General features: G+C 55.7%; 1 protein-coding gene across 30 annotated transcripts in view; it reads right to left on the bottom strand.

The window, feature by feature from the left end:
- Positions 1–12,582, bottom strand: part of PFKFB3 (6-phosphofructo-2-kinase/fructose-2,6-biphosphatase 3) — a 90,603-nt gene that overhangs the window by 20,237 nt on the left and 57,784 nt on the right. For 11 of the 30 annotated variants that reach the window (XR_012417441.1, XR_012417443.1, XR_012417442.1 and 8 more), the window contains exons 1-3: positions 10,000–10,404; positions 2,195–2,320; positions 611–707 (exon numbers count right to left, since the gene is read on the bottom strand). Coding sequence is in view for 23 of the 30 variants with exons in the window: in XM_015455447.3 (XP_015310933.1) it covers positions 611–707; positions 2,195–2,320; positions 10,000–10,075 (299 nt within the window). In the remaining 7 variants the exon portion in view is untranslated. Of the gene's footprint in view, positions 1–610; positions 708–2,194; positions 2,321–9,096; positions 9,818–9,999; positions 10,405–12,582 lie in introns of those variants that run through there. The other 19 variants (XR_012417437.1, XR_012417440.1, XR_012417439.1 and 16 more) reach the window with 4 other exon arrangements.

Here is a 12,582-nt window from a genome sequence, read left to right as displayed (position 1 = left end):
GGAGCTGCTAAGAAATGGCTGCCCAGAGCCACCCACAGAGTTGCGCTAACTGGTCTGGGGTGGGGCCTGGCATCAGGGGTTTTAGTATCCCCCAGGAGACTCCAGCCCATGCAGCCGGGGCCAAACACCCTTGGCACTAGGGTTTCACAATCAACTCGCACTTAACAAGAAATCCTTTCTAAACATAAACAGACACTGTTGGCAAACAGGACTTGCTAATTCTCAGTGAGGGTGCTTCTGCGGCTGTCCCAGTGAGGGTCAGCTCAGTGAGACCCTCAGGGAACAGATGAGAGCAACCTCAGAGGGGCAGGGGGGCTTGCTCCCACACTGCACAGCCCTGAAGGCCACCAACAGGAGCCACCCCGCAGGCCGGCTTTCTCTGCCTCCTACAGAGCCTGGCTCAGAACAAAGCAAGCTGAAGCCAGCAGCCCAGCCTTACTCCCCCGGCCCAGCCTTACTCCCGAGGCCCAGCCTTACTCCCGCGGCCCAGCCTTACTCCCGCGGCCCAGCCTTACTCCCCCGGCCCAGCCTTACTCCTGCAGCCCAGCCTTACTCCCCCGGCCCAGCCTTACTCCCCCGGCCCAGCCTTACTCCCCCGGCCCAGCCTTACTTCCGGACTTTCATGGCTTCCTCATTGTCGGGGCGGAAGAAGTTGTAGGAGCTGTACTGCTTCACAGCCTCCCGGCGATATTCTCCGACGTTGAAAACTGTGGACGGGAAAGAGGAGAACAGCCTGGATGATTGAGCAGGAGGAAGGGGCCAACTCACACTGGGATCGTGGGATCGACCAAAGGCAGAGCCACCCAGCCAACCACGCTGACTGAATGAGATGATACAACATGGAAGCAATGCCGGCACTCAGTCCTGCGCTACCCTCAACTCCTGAGGACAGCAGGCCACAGGCAGCCGGCTTCCCCAGTCCAGCTGCAATGCCCCTGCCACATGCTCTGCAACACTGTCCCCTCCAGCCAAGTCTACAATCCCAGTCTCATCCCAGTCTCACGATATCCTAAACCAGAGACTGACACTGTGAAGATGGGTTGGGGGAGGCCCCAAGTCTAGCAAAAATAGGGACAACACATTTCCACCAATGGTATCAGAAAGTGAGTGGGGTCTCACGCCCACTGCCAGATCTAGGTCAGCCCTTCTGCCGGTGCAGCCGCCAGGGCCAGGGCTGGGGGAATGTGTTCCATGGTTCCTGGGCACTGAGCTGGGCACAGCGGGGATGGTAAACACAAAAACCATGCCCTCAAAAGAGGGGTGGGTGGGAGATGAGCAAGGGTTAAAAAATAACCAGTTGGGTACAATGTTCACTATCTGGGTAACAGGTTCACTAGAAGCCCAGTCCCCATCAATATGCAATATACTCAAGTAACAAACAGGCACATGTACCCCTAATCTAAAATAAAATTTAAAAAAAAAAACCAGTGCCTATCCACCTATCCACAAGATGTACACCATCTAGTTGGGAAGACCAAGCAGAGATTCTTAAACGCATCATCTACAACAGCGGTCCCCATCCTTTTGGGCACCAGGGACCCCTTTCGTGGAAGACAGTTTTTCCATGGACAGGGAGGGGCTGTGGGTGTATGGCTTTGGGATGAAACTGTTCCACCTCAGATCATCAGGCATTAGATTATCATAAGTGGCACACAACCTAGATCCCTCACATGCCCAGTTCACAATGGGGTTCACTCCTATGAGAATCTAATGCCACCGTTGATCACACAGGAGGAGGAGCTCAGGTGGGAATGCTTACTCACTGCCACTCACTTCCTGAAGCCCGGTTCCTAACAGGCCACTCACATAGCAGTCCACAGCCCGGGGGTTGAAGTCCCTTCATCTATGGTATGCAGTGCTTAGGGCCATCAGCAGAGGAATGTTAGCTAGGACTGAGTGCCACAGGAATGTAAAGGACTGAGGTGGCCGGAGATGGTTTTGAAGGAGGTGAAATTTGAGTCAGGGCAGGATTTAGGGGAGTGGGAAAGAGAATGGCCAATGAGGAAAAAACCCCAACAGAAGAAGGGTGTTACACACAGTGTGGAGGAGGATCCAGCTGCACGGGAGGCAGGATCAGACTCCCCGACCAGGGGACAGATGTGCCTGGGGTGGTCCTGCCTGTGAAGCCAGCAACTGAGCTGGAAAGGTCAAGTTTTTGCATTTGCAGGGGACTGGCCTCAAGACCCAGCCTCACCTTTTGTGGGGACGCCAATCCAGTTGAGGTAGCGAGTCAGCTTCTTGGAGATGTAGGTCTTGCCCCTGGCGGGGAGGCCCACCATGACGATGACGGTGGGGGAGTTGGTCAGCTTTGGCCCACAGGCTGGAAAAACAAGCAAGAAGGGTGTGTCATGGACCAAGTGACCGGAGAAGAGGAGCAGAGGCCACGCCCAACAATAACGCTGAAGAATTTCACCAAAAATATTTTTGAGACAGGGTCTCACTCTGTTGCCCAGGCTGGAGTGCAGTGGCCACCAGAGGTTACTTCCGCCTTGAACCTCTGGACTTAAACAATCCTCTGGTCTTAGCTTCCCCAATAGCTGGAACTACAAGTGTGCACACCACCATCCCTGGCTAATTTTTTTTTATCTTTGTAGAGATGGGATCTTGCTGTGTTGCCCAGGCTGGTCTCGAACTTCTGCAATCCTCCCAGAGTGCTGGGATTACAGGCATAGCCACCATACCCAGCATTCATTGAAATTTTCATTTCATCTCCCCATCCTGCAGTCCCTGGCATTGTACCAGAGAGGGACCAGGCAACCCTAGTGGCCACAGCCCCCCAGCCACTCCCTGTCCCTCAATCCTGCCTTTAGGTTCTACTTGGCAAAGACAGTCCCAACACCAAATTCCCGAGCTGATACACACAAACCCAGCAGGGAACCAGTGACGGACACCACAGTGGAAGTGGAAATGCCCCTGTGGGTGGGAGGAAAGGACTGCTCTTGCCAGGGAGGGTGGGGCTCATAGTTGAGAGGGTGGATTCCAACACAACAAGGGGACAGAGCAGGGGTCTGGGGCCCCGGGGTCAAGAGACAGAGAGGCCCACCATCAATACCCGAACCTCCACATAGGAGGTATGGGCAGCATTTCTAAAAAACAAAAATCTTTAAAAACGTAATTTCTAAAAGTAGGAGTTTACAGCCAGGCACGGTGGCTCATGCCCGTAATCCCAGTACTGTGGGAAGCCGAGGCAAGAGGATCACTTGAGACCATGAGTTTGAGACCAGCCTGAGCAACACAGCAAGACCCTGTCTCTACAAAAAAATTAATTAAAAAAAAAAATTAGAAGAAAATGAAAAGAGTTTATCAAATCAAAGTAGGTCAGGGAGGCAGAATGCTAAAATTACCCCAGTGGACAGGTAAATCCTCCACGCCTGAGCCTCTCACCCTGTCTGACCCCCTCTTCTGGTGCCAGGCTCGGATGAACACTGGGGTACTGCCGAGGGAAGGGACGGTACGAAGCCTCAGGCAGGGGCCGGGGCTGTCTCCAGGAAACCTGGATATGCTCTTGCCTGCCAGCTCCCTCCTGGCTTCCACGGCTACACAACGGTCTCGGCATCTCAGTAAGACAGCACAGCAGGGAGCGGGGTTTTGCTGGGTTTTTCAGAAAGCAGCCAGAAGCCCCTGTTCTGGAAGCCAAGGACCGAGTATCTTCCCGGCTATCGCCTGGCCCTGAGAGTCTCAGGCAACTCCCGCATCCTGCCGACATGCAAGCTCCAGGGCCAGATGATACCCGCCAGCTCCCGCCTGGGCGGCACCGCCCAGCGCCCACTGCCACGTGCTCAGCCTGGCTGTCCTCACCATCCCCAGACACAGCCCGCATGGCCTGCAGGAAAACCTCTGAAAGCTGCACACAGAACCAGGCAGACGTCAGACTGGACAGAGGCCCTGATGTCCGAACTGAGCAGGCTTAGGCTGTGGAAGCCGCCACTCTCAGATGGGCAGTGGCTCAGGGAAGAAGCCCCTCTGTCAGCTGGATCCCCCCACAGGGCTCCAGACTGGAGTCAAGGTCCAGGATCTGCTCCTAGGCCTGGAGGCGGGGACGGGGAGGCAGGCATGAAATGTGGGTCTTTGTCCCCTCCACGCGATCTGGAGACCATTAGTGGCCTTCTCAGCAGGCAGAGTGAGGAGACAGACAGGCTATCTGCGGATGAGGAGATGCTCAGGAGATGCTAAGAGCCCTGGGCTGGCATGCCCTTGGTGTCCAGTGACCTAGAACAAACAGTTCCTTGAAAACAGACGCTTTTCATTGCCCAGGGTGAGCCAGGCATCCTGAGCACGTAAGTGGAACAAACAAGCACAAAGCACCCAGGGGCTTTCTTGTGTCCCCAGGAGCACACAGAGAGATGGTGGCCTCCCTGAAAGCCAGTGAGGCACACCCCACTGTGCCCAGGGTCATTCTGGCAGCTGTAGCTGCCACATCAGAAAAGTAGCAGCAACTCCTTGGAAACAATACCCATCCACTGACTCCTCCCCCAGGCCAAGGGGCCCTCCTGGTCCTACCAGGTGCCCCCACCACACCGCTGCTCCTAAGGACACCCAGATATGCAGAGACCGATGCACACACATACTTTCAGCTGTGCACATGTGCAGAATATCTCTGTCAGAACCACGCCAAGGAAGCAGAGGCTGATTGATTTATCCAATAGGGGATTATGTCTACACATTAATCATAGGAACAAATATCCTCTGGCAGTAGACTTTTAGGGAGGGAAAAACAACAACAATAAAGACAGCAGAGTAAATACCATAGGGCAAAAGTTCAGACTGGATTTCAAACCCAAATAAACCACCAGTCCCTTCTTGGCAAAGCAGAGCCATTCTGCCTATGCGCTGGTTTCTCGTACAGTGAGATTCAAAGAGAGGGGCGCCAGAGGTGTCTGCAGCTGTCCCTCCCTTCGGAACCCACCACTGTCTTGGACAGATGAGGTGATCACAAATCCTCACTAAACCTTTGAGTCTTACTTTCCAACCCCGGCCCCCTTTAAAACCTCATAGCACACCTCATGTTTCCAATTCTGTGACCCTCAGTTTCTTCTTCTCTTCTCAATGGGCCTTTTTAGCACCAAAAAGGAGACACCCCCACCTGCCTCATCACCCTCCCTGGCAAGACACAGTGATTAGAAAAGATAGGTATTGGCTGGGCACGGTCTCCCACCACTTTGAGCAGCAGAGGAGAGCAGACCACCTGAGGTCAGGAGTTCAAAACCAGCCTGGCCAACATGGCAAAACTCCGTCTCTACTAAAAATACAAAAATTAGCCAGGCTCAGTTGCAGGCACCTGTAATCCCATCTGCTGAGGCAGGAGAATCACTTGCATTCGGAAGGCAGAGGTTGCAGTGAGCTGAGATTGTACCACTGCACTCCAGCCTGGGCAACAGAGCAAAACTCTGTCTCAAAAAAAAACAAAAAAAAAATTAGAGTTTAACACAAGATTTTCCAAAGAGTAACTGTGTGTCTCATTTCATTTTATGTAAATGTTTAATATTTTAACTTCTTTTTCACACACACAAAGTTTTGAAAGTTGTGAAACTTAAATGTATTTAGATGTGGACTTTATATGCCAATTGAAACATGCCTGGGGGAACACAGATGTCACTGCGTTACAGGGGAAGGAAGCAACTGTGTAAAGACCCTGGGTAACAGACTAAACACCCGAATTGAGTCTGGGGGACTCATGCGCAAAGTATTGTCGTGGTTATGACCATGGCCACTTCGGCAAATCCTCCCAGAAAGTTATCAAGTCCCAAGCACAGAGCTTCGATTCTGCAAGGTTGTTACGTTCACGACACGCTCGCTCGCTGGGCACATGTACCAGGTGCATGCACTGTGTACCCGTGAGATAGAGGCTACTTGGGGAAGACAGGGTCAGCGTGGCTGAGTAGTGCCTTTGGGCCAATGTCTACAAGCCCGCAGTACCATCAGTGTACAACGCAGATTGCCTACTGGGGCCCGTTCCCTGCAGTTAAACGTACACAGGAAGTCAAAAGAAAACTGAAGGCTGGCTGGTGAACACTCAGCTGTGGGATACAGTGACACAAGGAGCCAGTTATGGAAAGCAGCAGCCAGATGGATGGTGAATCCCTCACCTGGACAGTGAGAGGCTGGCACCCCTGGGTTCCTATTCCTGCTCTCCCAGCTAGATTAAGTTACTAACCTCTCCAACGGTGTGCAGTGCGCAGACAGACAGGCAGCGGCCCACACGGCCTGTATCCCCCACTGACTCAAACCCTAACACAGAATGCATCCCCAGAAAATAAACTGTAGGGGCTACCCAGGGATAAGGCAGGATTTCTCTAGGACATCACCCACCCCGCTTCCTTAAGGTAGAACACCATCAGCCAGTGTAACTCCCTACCGAGATGAAAGTCTATCTGTATTTGAGTACCACATCCACCTTTCTTCAGACTCAATTTCCTGCGGTGTCTATCTAAATCCTGAGCAAAGACAAGCTAGCAGTTTGTCTCCTTTCACTGTATTCAAGAAGAAAGAAAAAAAAAAAAGGCCAGGTACAGTGGCTCACGCCTGTAATCCCAGCACTTTGGGAGGCCAAGGGGGCATCGCTTGACGCCAGGAATTCGAGACCAGCTTGGGCAACATAGCAAGACCCCATTTGTACAAAAATATTTTTAAAACTTAGCTGGGCGCAGTAGCACATGCCCACACTCCCAGCGACTCAGGAGGCTGAGGCAGGATTGCTTGAGCCCAGCAGTTCGAGGCTACAATGAGACATGATTGCATCATTGCACTCCAGCCTGGGTGACAGAGTGAGACCCTGTCTCAAAAAAGAAAGTTTAGTGCTTTAAAAGGCTGTCTTTTACCTGTTGTTTACAACCCTGCACTGGCCTGATCAATACCCCATTAGCTCCACTGATCATGGCAACTTCTGATTTAATGCCAAGTCCCAAGCACTGTCTGAGGACTCAGCCCAGTACCCAGGATCCCTCAGAACACAGAGGCTCTTGAATTTTAGTGATGAAGAACAGAAAGAAAAGTCAGACCTTGCCAGTCAAAAAGGTACTTCCTGCCCATTATGCTGACTCACAAATTTAATAAGTCGGCAGGAGTTACGGGATGCATGCGAAGGAAGCTACAGGTTTTGTAAGAAACATTTACCACCACATTGATGTAGCAATAGGGCATCCCGTTAATGTGCCTCCGAGGCAAGAATATAATGCAGCTTATTGATATAGTAGTTTTTGTTTTGTTGTTTTACTGTTCTTTGTCTATAAAAAGCAGTGTCCTAGACACTCTCCTTCAGCAATAAACCTCAGGGAGGCTGGGAATGGTAGCACATGCCTGTAACCTCAGCACTTCGGGAGGCCAAGGTGGGAGGATCACTTGAGGCCAGGAGTTCGAGACCAGCCTGAGCAACATAGCAAGACTCCATCTCTATGAAAAAAATTGTTTAAATTAGCCAGGTGTGGTGGTGCACACTTGAAGTTCGGCTACTGGAGAGGCTGAGGCGGGAGTATCACTTGAGCCCAGGAGTTGGTGGTTACAGTGAGCTATGATCGTACCACTGCCCTCCAGCCTGAGTGACAGTGTGAGAATCCGCCTCAAAAATGAATAAATAAATAAATAATAAACCTCAGGGGACTCTGCTGCAGACCCCCAATGAGAAGGCCCCTTATAAAGATGGCAACAGGTTTAGGAGAAAGAAAACCCACCCAGCTGGGCATGGTGGCTCACGCCTATAATCCCAGCACTTTGGGAGGCTGAGGTGGGCGGATCACTTGAGGTCGGGAGACCAGCCAGGCCAACATGGTGAAACCCCGTCTTTACTAAAAATACAAAAATTAGCTGGGCATGGTGACGCACGCCTGTAACCCCAGCTTCTTGGGGGACTGAGGCACGAGAATCGCTTGAAACCTGGAGGCAGAGGTTGCAGTGAGCCGAGATCACACCACTGCACTCCAGCCTCAGTGACAGAGTGAAAAACCATCTCAAAAAAAAAGAAAGAAAGAAAGATAAACCCACCCAATGTCCCAAATGCCATTAGAGAATTAGGGAAGGTGTCAGGAAAGATACCAAATACAAATACCTTCTTCCCTCCATTCCAGTAAGAGATAAATGTGACTACATAAACAGACAGACACCACCACCTGAAATAAGGATGTGTGATACCCAGGTTGCAGATCTTGTTACAAGAAGGAATGTGTCTGAGACTAGACCCCAGAGCCACACAGGAGAATGCCAGCAGTGGGCAGGACAAGAGAATTAATCCCTCGGCTTTAGCCAACCTCCCACCCTCCAGCTCTGAATGATTCTGACAGGGATTCTTAGGCAAATCTCTCACTGCGTGCGAGATGTGCAGGTTGATGGGGTCTAACAGATCAGGATCCAAGCCTGGAGGGAGAACGCCTTGGTGCATGCTGATGTTTCTCAAGATCACAACTGAGCTGATGCCTACCCATCTCAGAACCCTGGAAGACATGAGACACTCCTCCCAGACCCATGGGCATATGCATACAATCACATGTATTTACATACATGGGACTAGCCTCCGTTACAGTTTACAAAGTGCTATAGATATAATACTTGTTTTATGCAAAAGTTGTTTCTGCATTTGGCCTTGCCCAAACCTCCTTGAGGATTTAAGAGCTGCATTCCACTCCACTTACAGGTTTTACACAAAGACAAGAGAACCATGGGCCATGCCAGTTCAAGCACATCTGACAGGGCTGGGCAACACACCTGCAGCCCCCAGTCCCGGGCTACCTCACCAAGAGGGGGAACAAGATCTCTCCTGAGGGCTACCCCAGAATCCTGAAATCCAGCAGGGTGGATCTGCTGACGTCTCCACCCAGGGCACACCACGGGGGTGGGTGTGGGGAGAGGGGCAAGTCTGGATGAGGCCGGTGATTCAGACCGGGCAGGGCTCCAGAAGAGCTGTCAAGTCCCGCGGAGGACGTCCTAAGAAACGTGGTACCCGGGCCACCCTGCCAGCCGCCTGTGCTCACGCGCCTTCGGATAACCTGAAGCCACCTGGAGAGTTTGCACCTGGATCCCACGGTCACTGCTCAGGCTACGACCCGACCTGGGCAAAACAGCACCAGGCGGCTCCCTGTACAGTCCATGGGTGCTAGGGCGCATTACCTGGAGAGGCAGCGTCACCTCTCTGCGCTGCCCACCTGCTCTTTTCCGCGGCGGCGCTCCGCAGCTGAGGTGGAGCTCGAGGTAACCGTCTCCCAAGCGATCGCGGGGTGGCAGGGGGCCACCGGCGGGGCGGGGCGGGGCAGGGCACTGCCAGCCAATTCCGAGCACTGGGGAGTGCGTGCGCCCGGGCCGCGTGGAGCAGCGCCAACTGTGCACTCACCAACCCCCCGACCCTCCCGAAAGCCTGGGGCACAGGCGTGGCTCAAGGTGGCTCTCCTGGCGCCCCCAGCACTGGAGATGCGCGGAAGAGAGAGTGAAGAAGAGAGAAAGAGTTAAAAGCAGAAAGAAACACAGAGTGGGAGACGAAGGAGGTAGAAACAGAGAGAAAAACAGAAACATACATGTCGAAAGAGAAAACAGGACAGAGAAATAGGTTATTAAGTGAAGCGAGGGGTCAGGAATGCATAGCAAGTGGGATGAGGAGATGGAAACAGGATGAGAGAGGAGATCCGGACCGTGGAGAGGGGTGGAGGCGTGAGCGGCCGGGTCCTTGGGCTGCGCTCCGGCCGCGGGCGCCCGGTACGGGGGTCGAGGACAGGGATCGCGGAGCATGTGGATCCCCTCACTCGCCTACCCAGGCGCGCGCGTTCCTCTGTCTCGGCGCATGCAGCCCGGTCCGGCGCACTCGCCGTTTCCGGGCCGGCGGGGCAGCCACCGGTACAGGGCTACAGCGCCCCCGCCGCCCGGCCAAGGACGCGCAGCCCGCGGCCTCCGCCCCGCCCCGCCAGCGCAACCCGCACGGGCGCGCCCCCAGCAGAGGGGCGTCAGCACAAAGCCGCCCCACACAATGGCCCGGCCCAGCGCAGCGCGCCCTGCAGCCCGGCCCCACGCAGCTGCACTCACATCTGGGCAACGAGGGCCGGTGGTCCACGGGCACCCAGATCTTCTGCACCCGGCTCTGGGTCAGTTCCAACGGCATCTTCGCGGCTGTGCCCGACGGCCCACTTCCCACGGCGGAGATCCCGACGCTGGCAGGAGAGCGGCCGCCGACCCCCGGAACAAAGGAGGAGAGGGGGGCGTGCGCCGGCGCGCGGCCGGGCGCTCCCTGCGCTGCCAGGGGAAACGTGCTTTGGGCTAAGTTCCGGACCCTTGCCGGTGCGGGGCTCGACGTGTGCTGCGAGGGGTGCGAGGCTGGGGATGCCCGGCACCGCCGGCTCGTCCGCTCGGAAAGCTCTGGGATGCTCGGGCGCAGTGACAGCCGCACTCCCGCCACCAGGCCCTGCCGCTCGCCTCCTCTCCGGCTCGGCTGGGATGCCCCACGCACCGCCGGCTTTTAAAGAATCCGGGCTGGCCGCAGACGCGCACGTCAGCCTCGGGGCGGGCCGCATTCCTTGGGTCCCAGCCCCCTTCCACGTGGGGAGGAGGGTGGGCGAGCCGGGAGGCGGCCTGCGGGCTCCCCCTGCGGGTCGGCGACGGCGGCGCACCAGCTCCTGCCGCCCAGCCCTGCTGAAGGTCCTGGCTGCTGTTATCCCCTCGTCCCGTTGTCCCTTCGGGACGTCTGGCGCAGCTTCCCCGAATAATTTCGGCCCCTCAACTCAACGGTGCTGGCCGGGAGGAGAGCAGCGATGCAGTCCTGCCCAGTGTGGACCGTGGACCCCGAGCCGAATCCCTTGGGAAGTTGCTTAAAGTGCATCCTACCAGTGCAGCTCCTTTAGGGCCGTGGAGCCCTGATACTCCGCATTCCTAACACGCTCTGCGGGGCAGGCGCTGTCCAGGTAAGGACTTGGGCCAGGCTGCCCCCTGATAATACTCGTGAGCCCATCCCCCGCCACGACCCGTACCACCCGGGGAGAGGAAGCTTCCCTGACCCTCCTGCCTCACCCTGTCCACTTTCCTGAATCCCTTAGAAACCTGGACTTGAACTGAGCCTTGCTCCCCCTGCCCTAGCCCAAAGACTGGGAACCTTGAGAGGCCTGCGATGCTGGGCACGAGGAGGGGGCGGGAAAGCCCCAGGGAGCTGGACTGAAGTGGACTGGAGCTGGGGGCAGCTGGCATCTGGTTTTCACACTCACCATGCACACCATTCAATAAACTTTTATCGCCCCGAGTAGAAGAATGAATAAAACCAGACCCATTTCGATCTGCAATTCATTACCGAAGTCGCGGGAAAACTTGGGGGCGGCCCCTTATTATGCAGACCCCTAAAATTAACTCCATTAACTCCATTATCCTGCACACCCTGCAGCTCTGCCTCCCCACTTTTTGGTGTATGCGTGCCCCGTCTCCTTTCCCGGCCCTCGCAGTTTGCACCAGCTCGCGACTTGTGACGGTCGTGCAGTCAGTCAGAGGCGTGCGGGGAAGATCTGGGCTGCTTTTGGTGGGGAACCGCCGCCTGCACCGGAGCACGACATGGATGTAATTTTTGCAAACGAAGCCTCAGTACAGGACCTCTGCGCCGCCTTGCAGAGAGGTGCACACTTGGCGCTGAGGCTGGGCTGTGATTGGAGGGAAGGCGGCGCTTGCTGAAATCTACACGGCGGCGGAAAACTCTGCGCAGAGGCTGCCACACGTCGCTCACGTCCCGCATGCTCCACAGGGAGGGCGCCCGCGCCCAGGCGGCGACCAGGGCTGCTCCCGCCCCGCGCGCCCGCCCCACCCGGGCCTCCACTCCTCCCGCCCCGCCGCCTGCCGAGGGGCCCCGGAACGCGCAACATCTGCCACCTGGCCTGTGCCCCGCCCCCCACCCCCCGCCTCGACCCCCACTCCGGCACCCCGCCCCCCGCGCCGCCCTCTCAGAGCCCCTGTTCCCGCGACAGCTTTGCTGACGGTCTGGTTTCCGCGCTCTGGCGGCTGTTCAGAAACCCGATGCGTTGCATTTAGACTTGTTTTCTGCAGTGGGAGCACATGCCAGAGGCGACACCCTAAACGCCCAGGGGAGAGTCCCACTCCACTCCTGAAATAAAAGCTGACCCGAAGAGGGAAACAGCAGGCAGCGAGCGCCCGCGCCACCGGGACGAGTCCCCGCCCTGGGGTTCGGGGGGATCGGGGAGGGCTGCAGGCTGCGTGCGGGGAGAGCGGCTGCACCCCTGCAAAGAGCGCCCGCGGTTCCTGGGGAATGACGGTGCACCTGAGCGCCCGCTGCTTGCCCACCAATTTTGCACACCTACAGGCCAGGCAAGCGGACCAGGGGGCCTTCTTCCACACTCCCTCCAAGCTTGCAAACACATTGCTGGTTTCAGCTCACAGGAAGAGCAGAGAGATGGCGTCTGCCCCAGCAGAGGCACATCATTAATCTCTTGACCTAGATAACGCATCTGACAGCCGTCAGCTCTTAGGGCACAGGGAGTTGATGTCCCGGAGGTCCAGCTGAACTTTCGCAGACTGGGCACTTTTCCTTAAGGCGTTGCGAGTCTAGAGGGAAGACTACGTTCTTCCCCATTCGCCTCCTACACTTGCTATGCAGCAGGCAAAAGGAAGTTACTCAAT

Source organism: Macaca fascicularis, chromosome 9 (assembly GCF_037993035.2).
Source record: "Macaca fascicularis isolate 582-1 chromosome 9, T2T-MFA8v1.1".
Lineage (NCBI taxonomy): Eukaryota > Metazoa > Chordata > Mammalia > Primates > Cercopithecidae > Macaca > Macaca fascicularis.
This window is presented reverse-complemented; position numbering and strand designations above follow the sequence as displayed.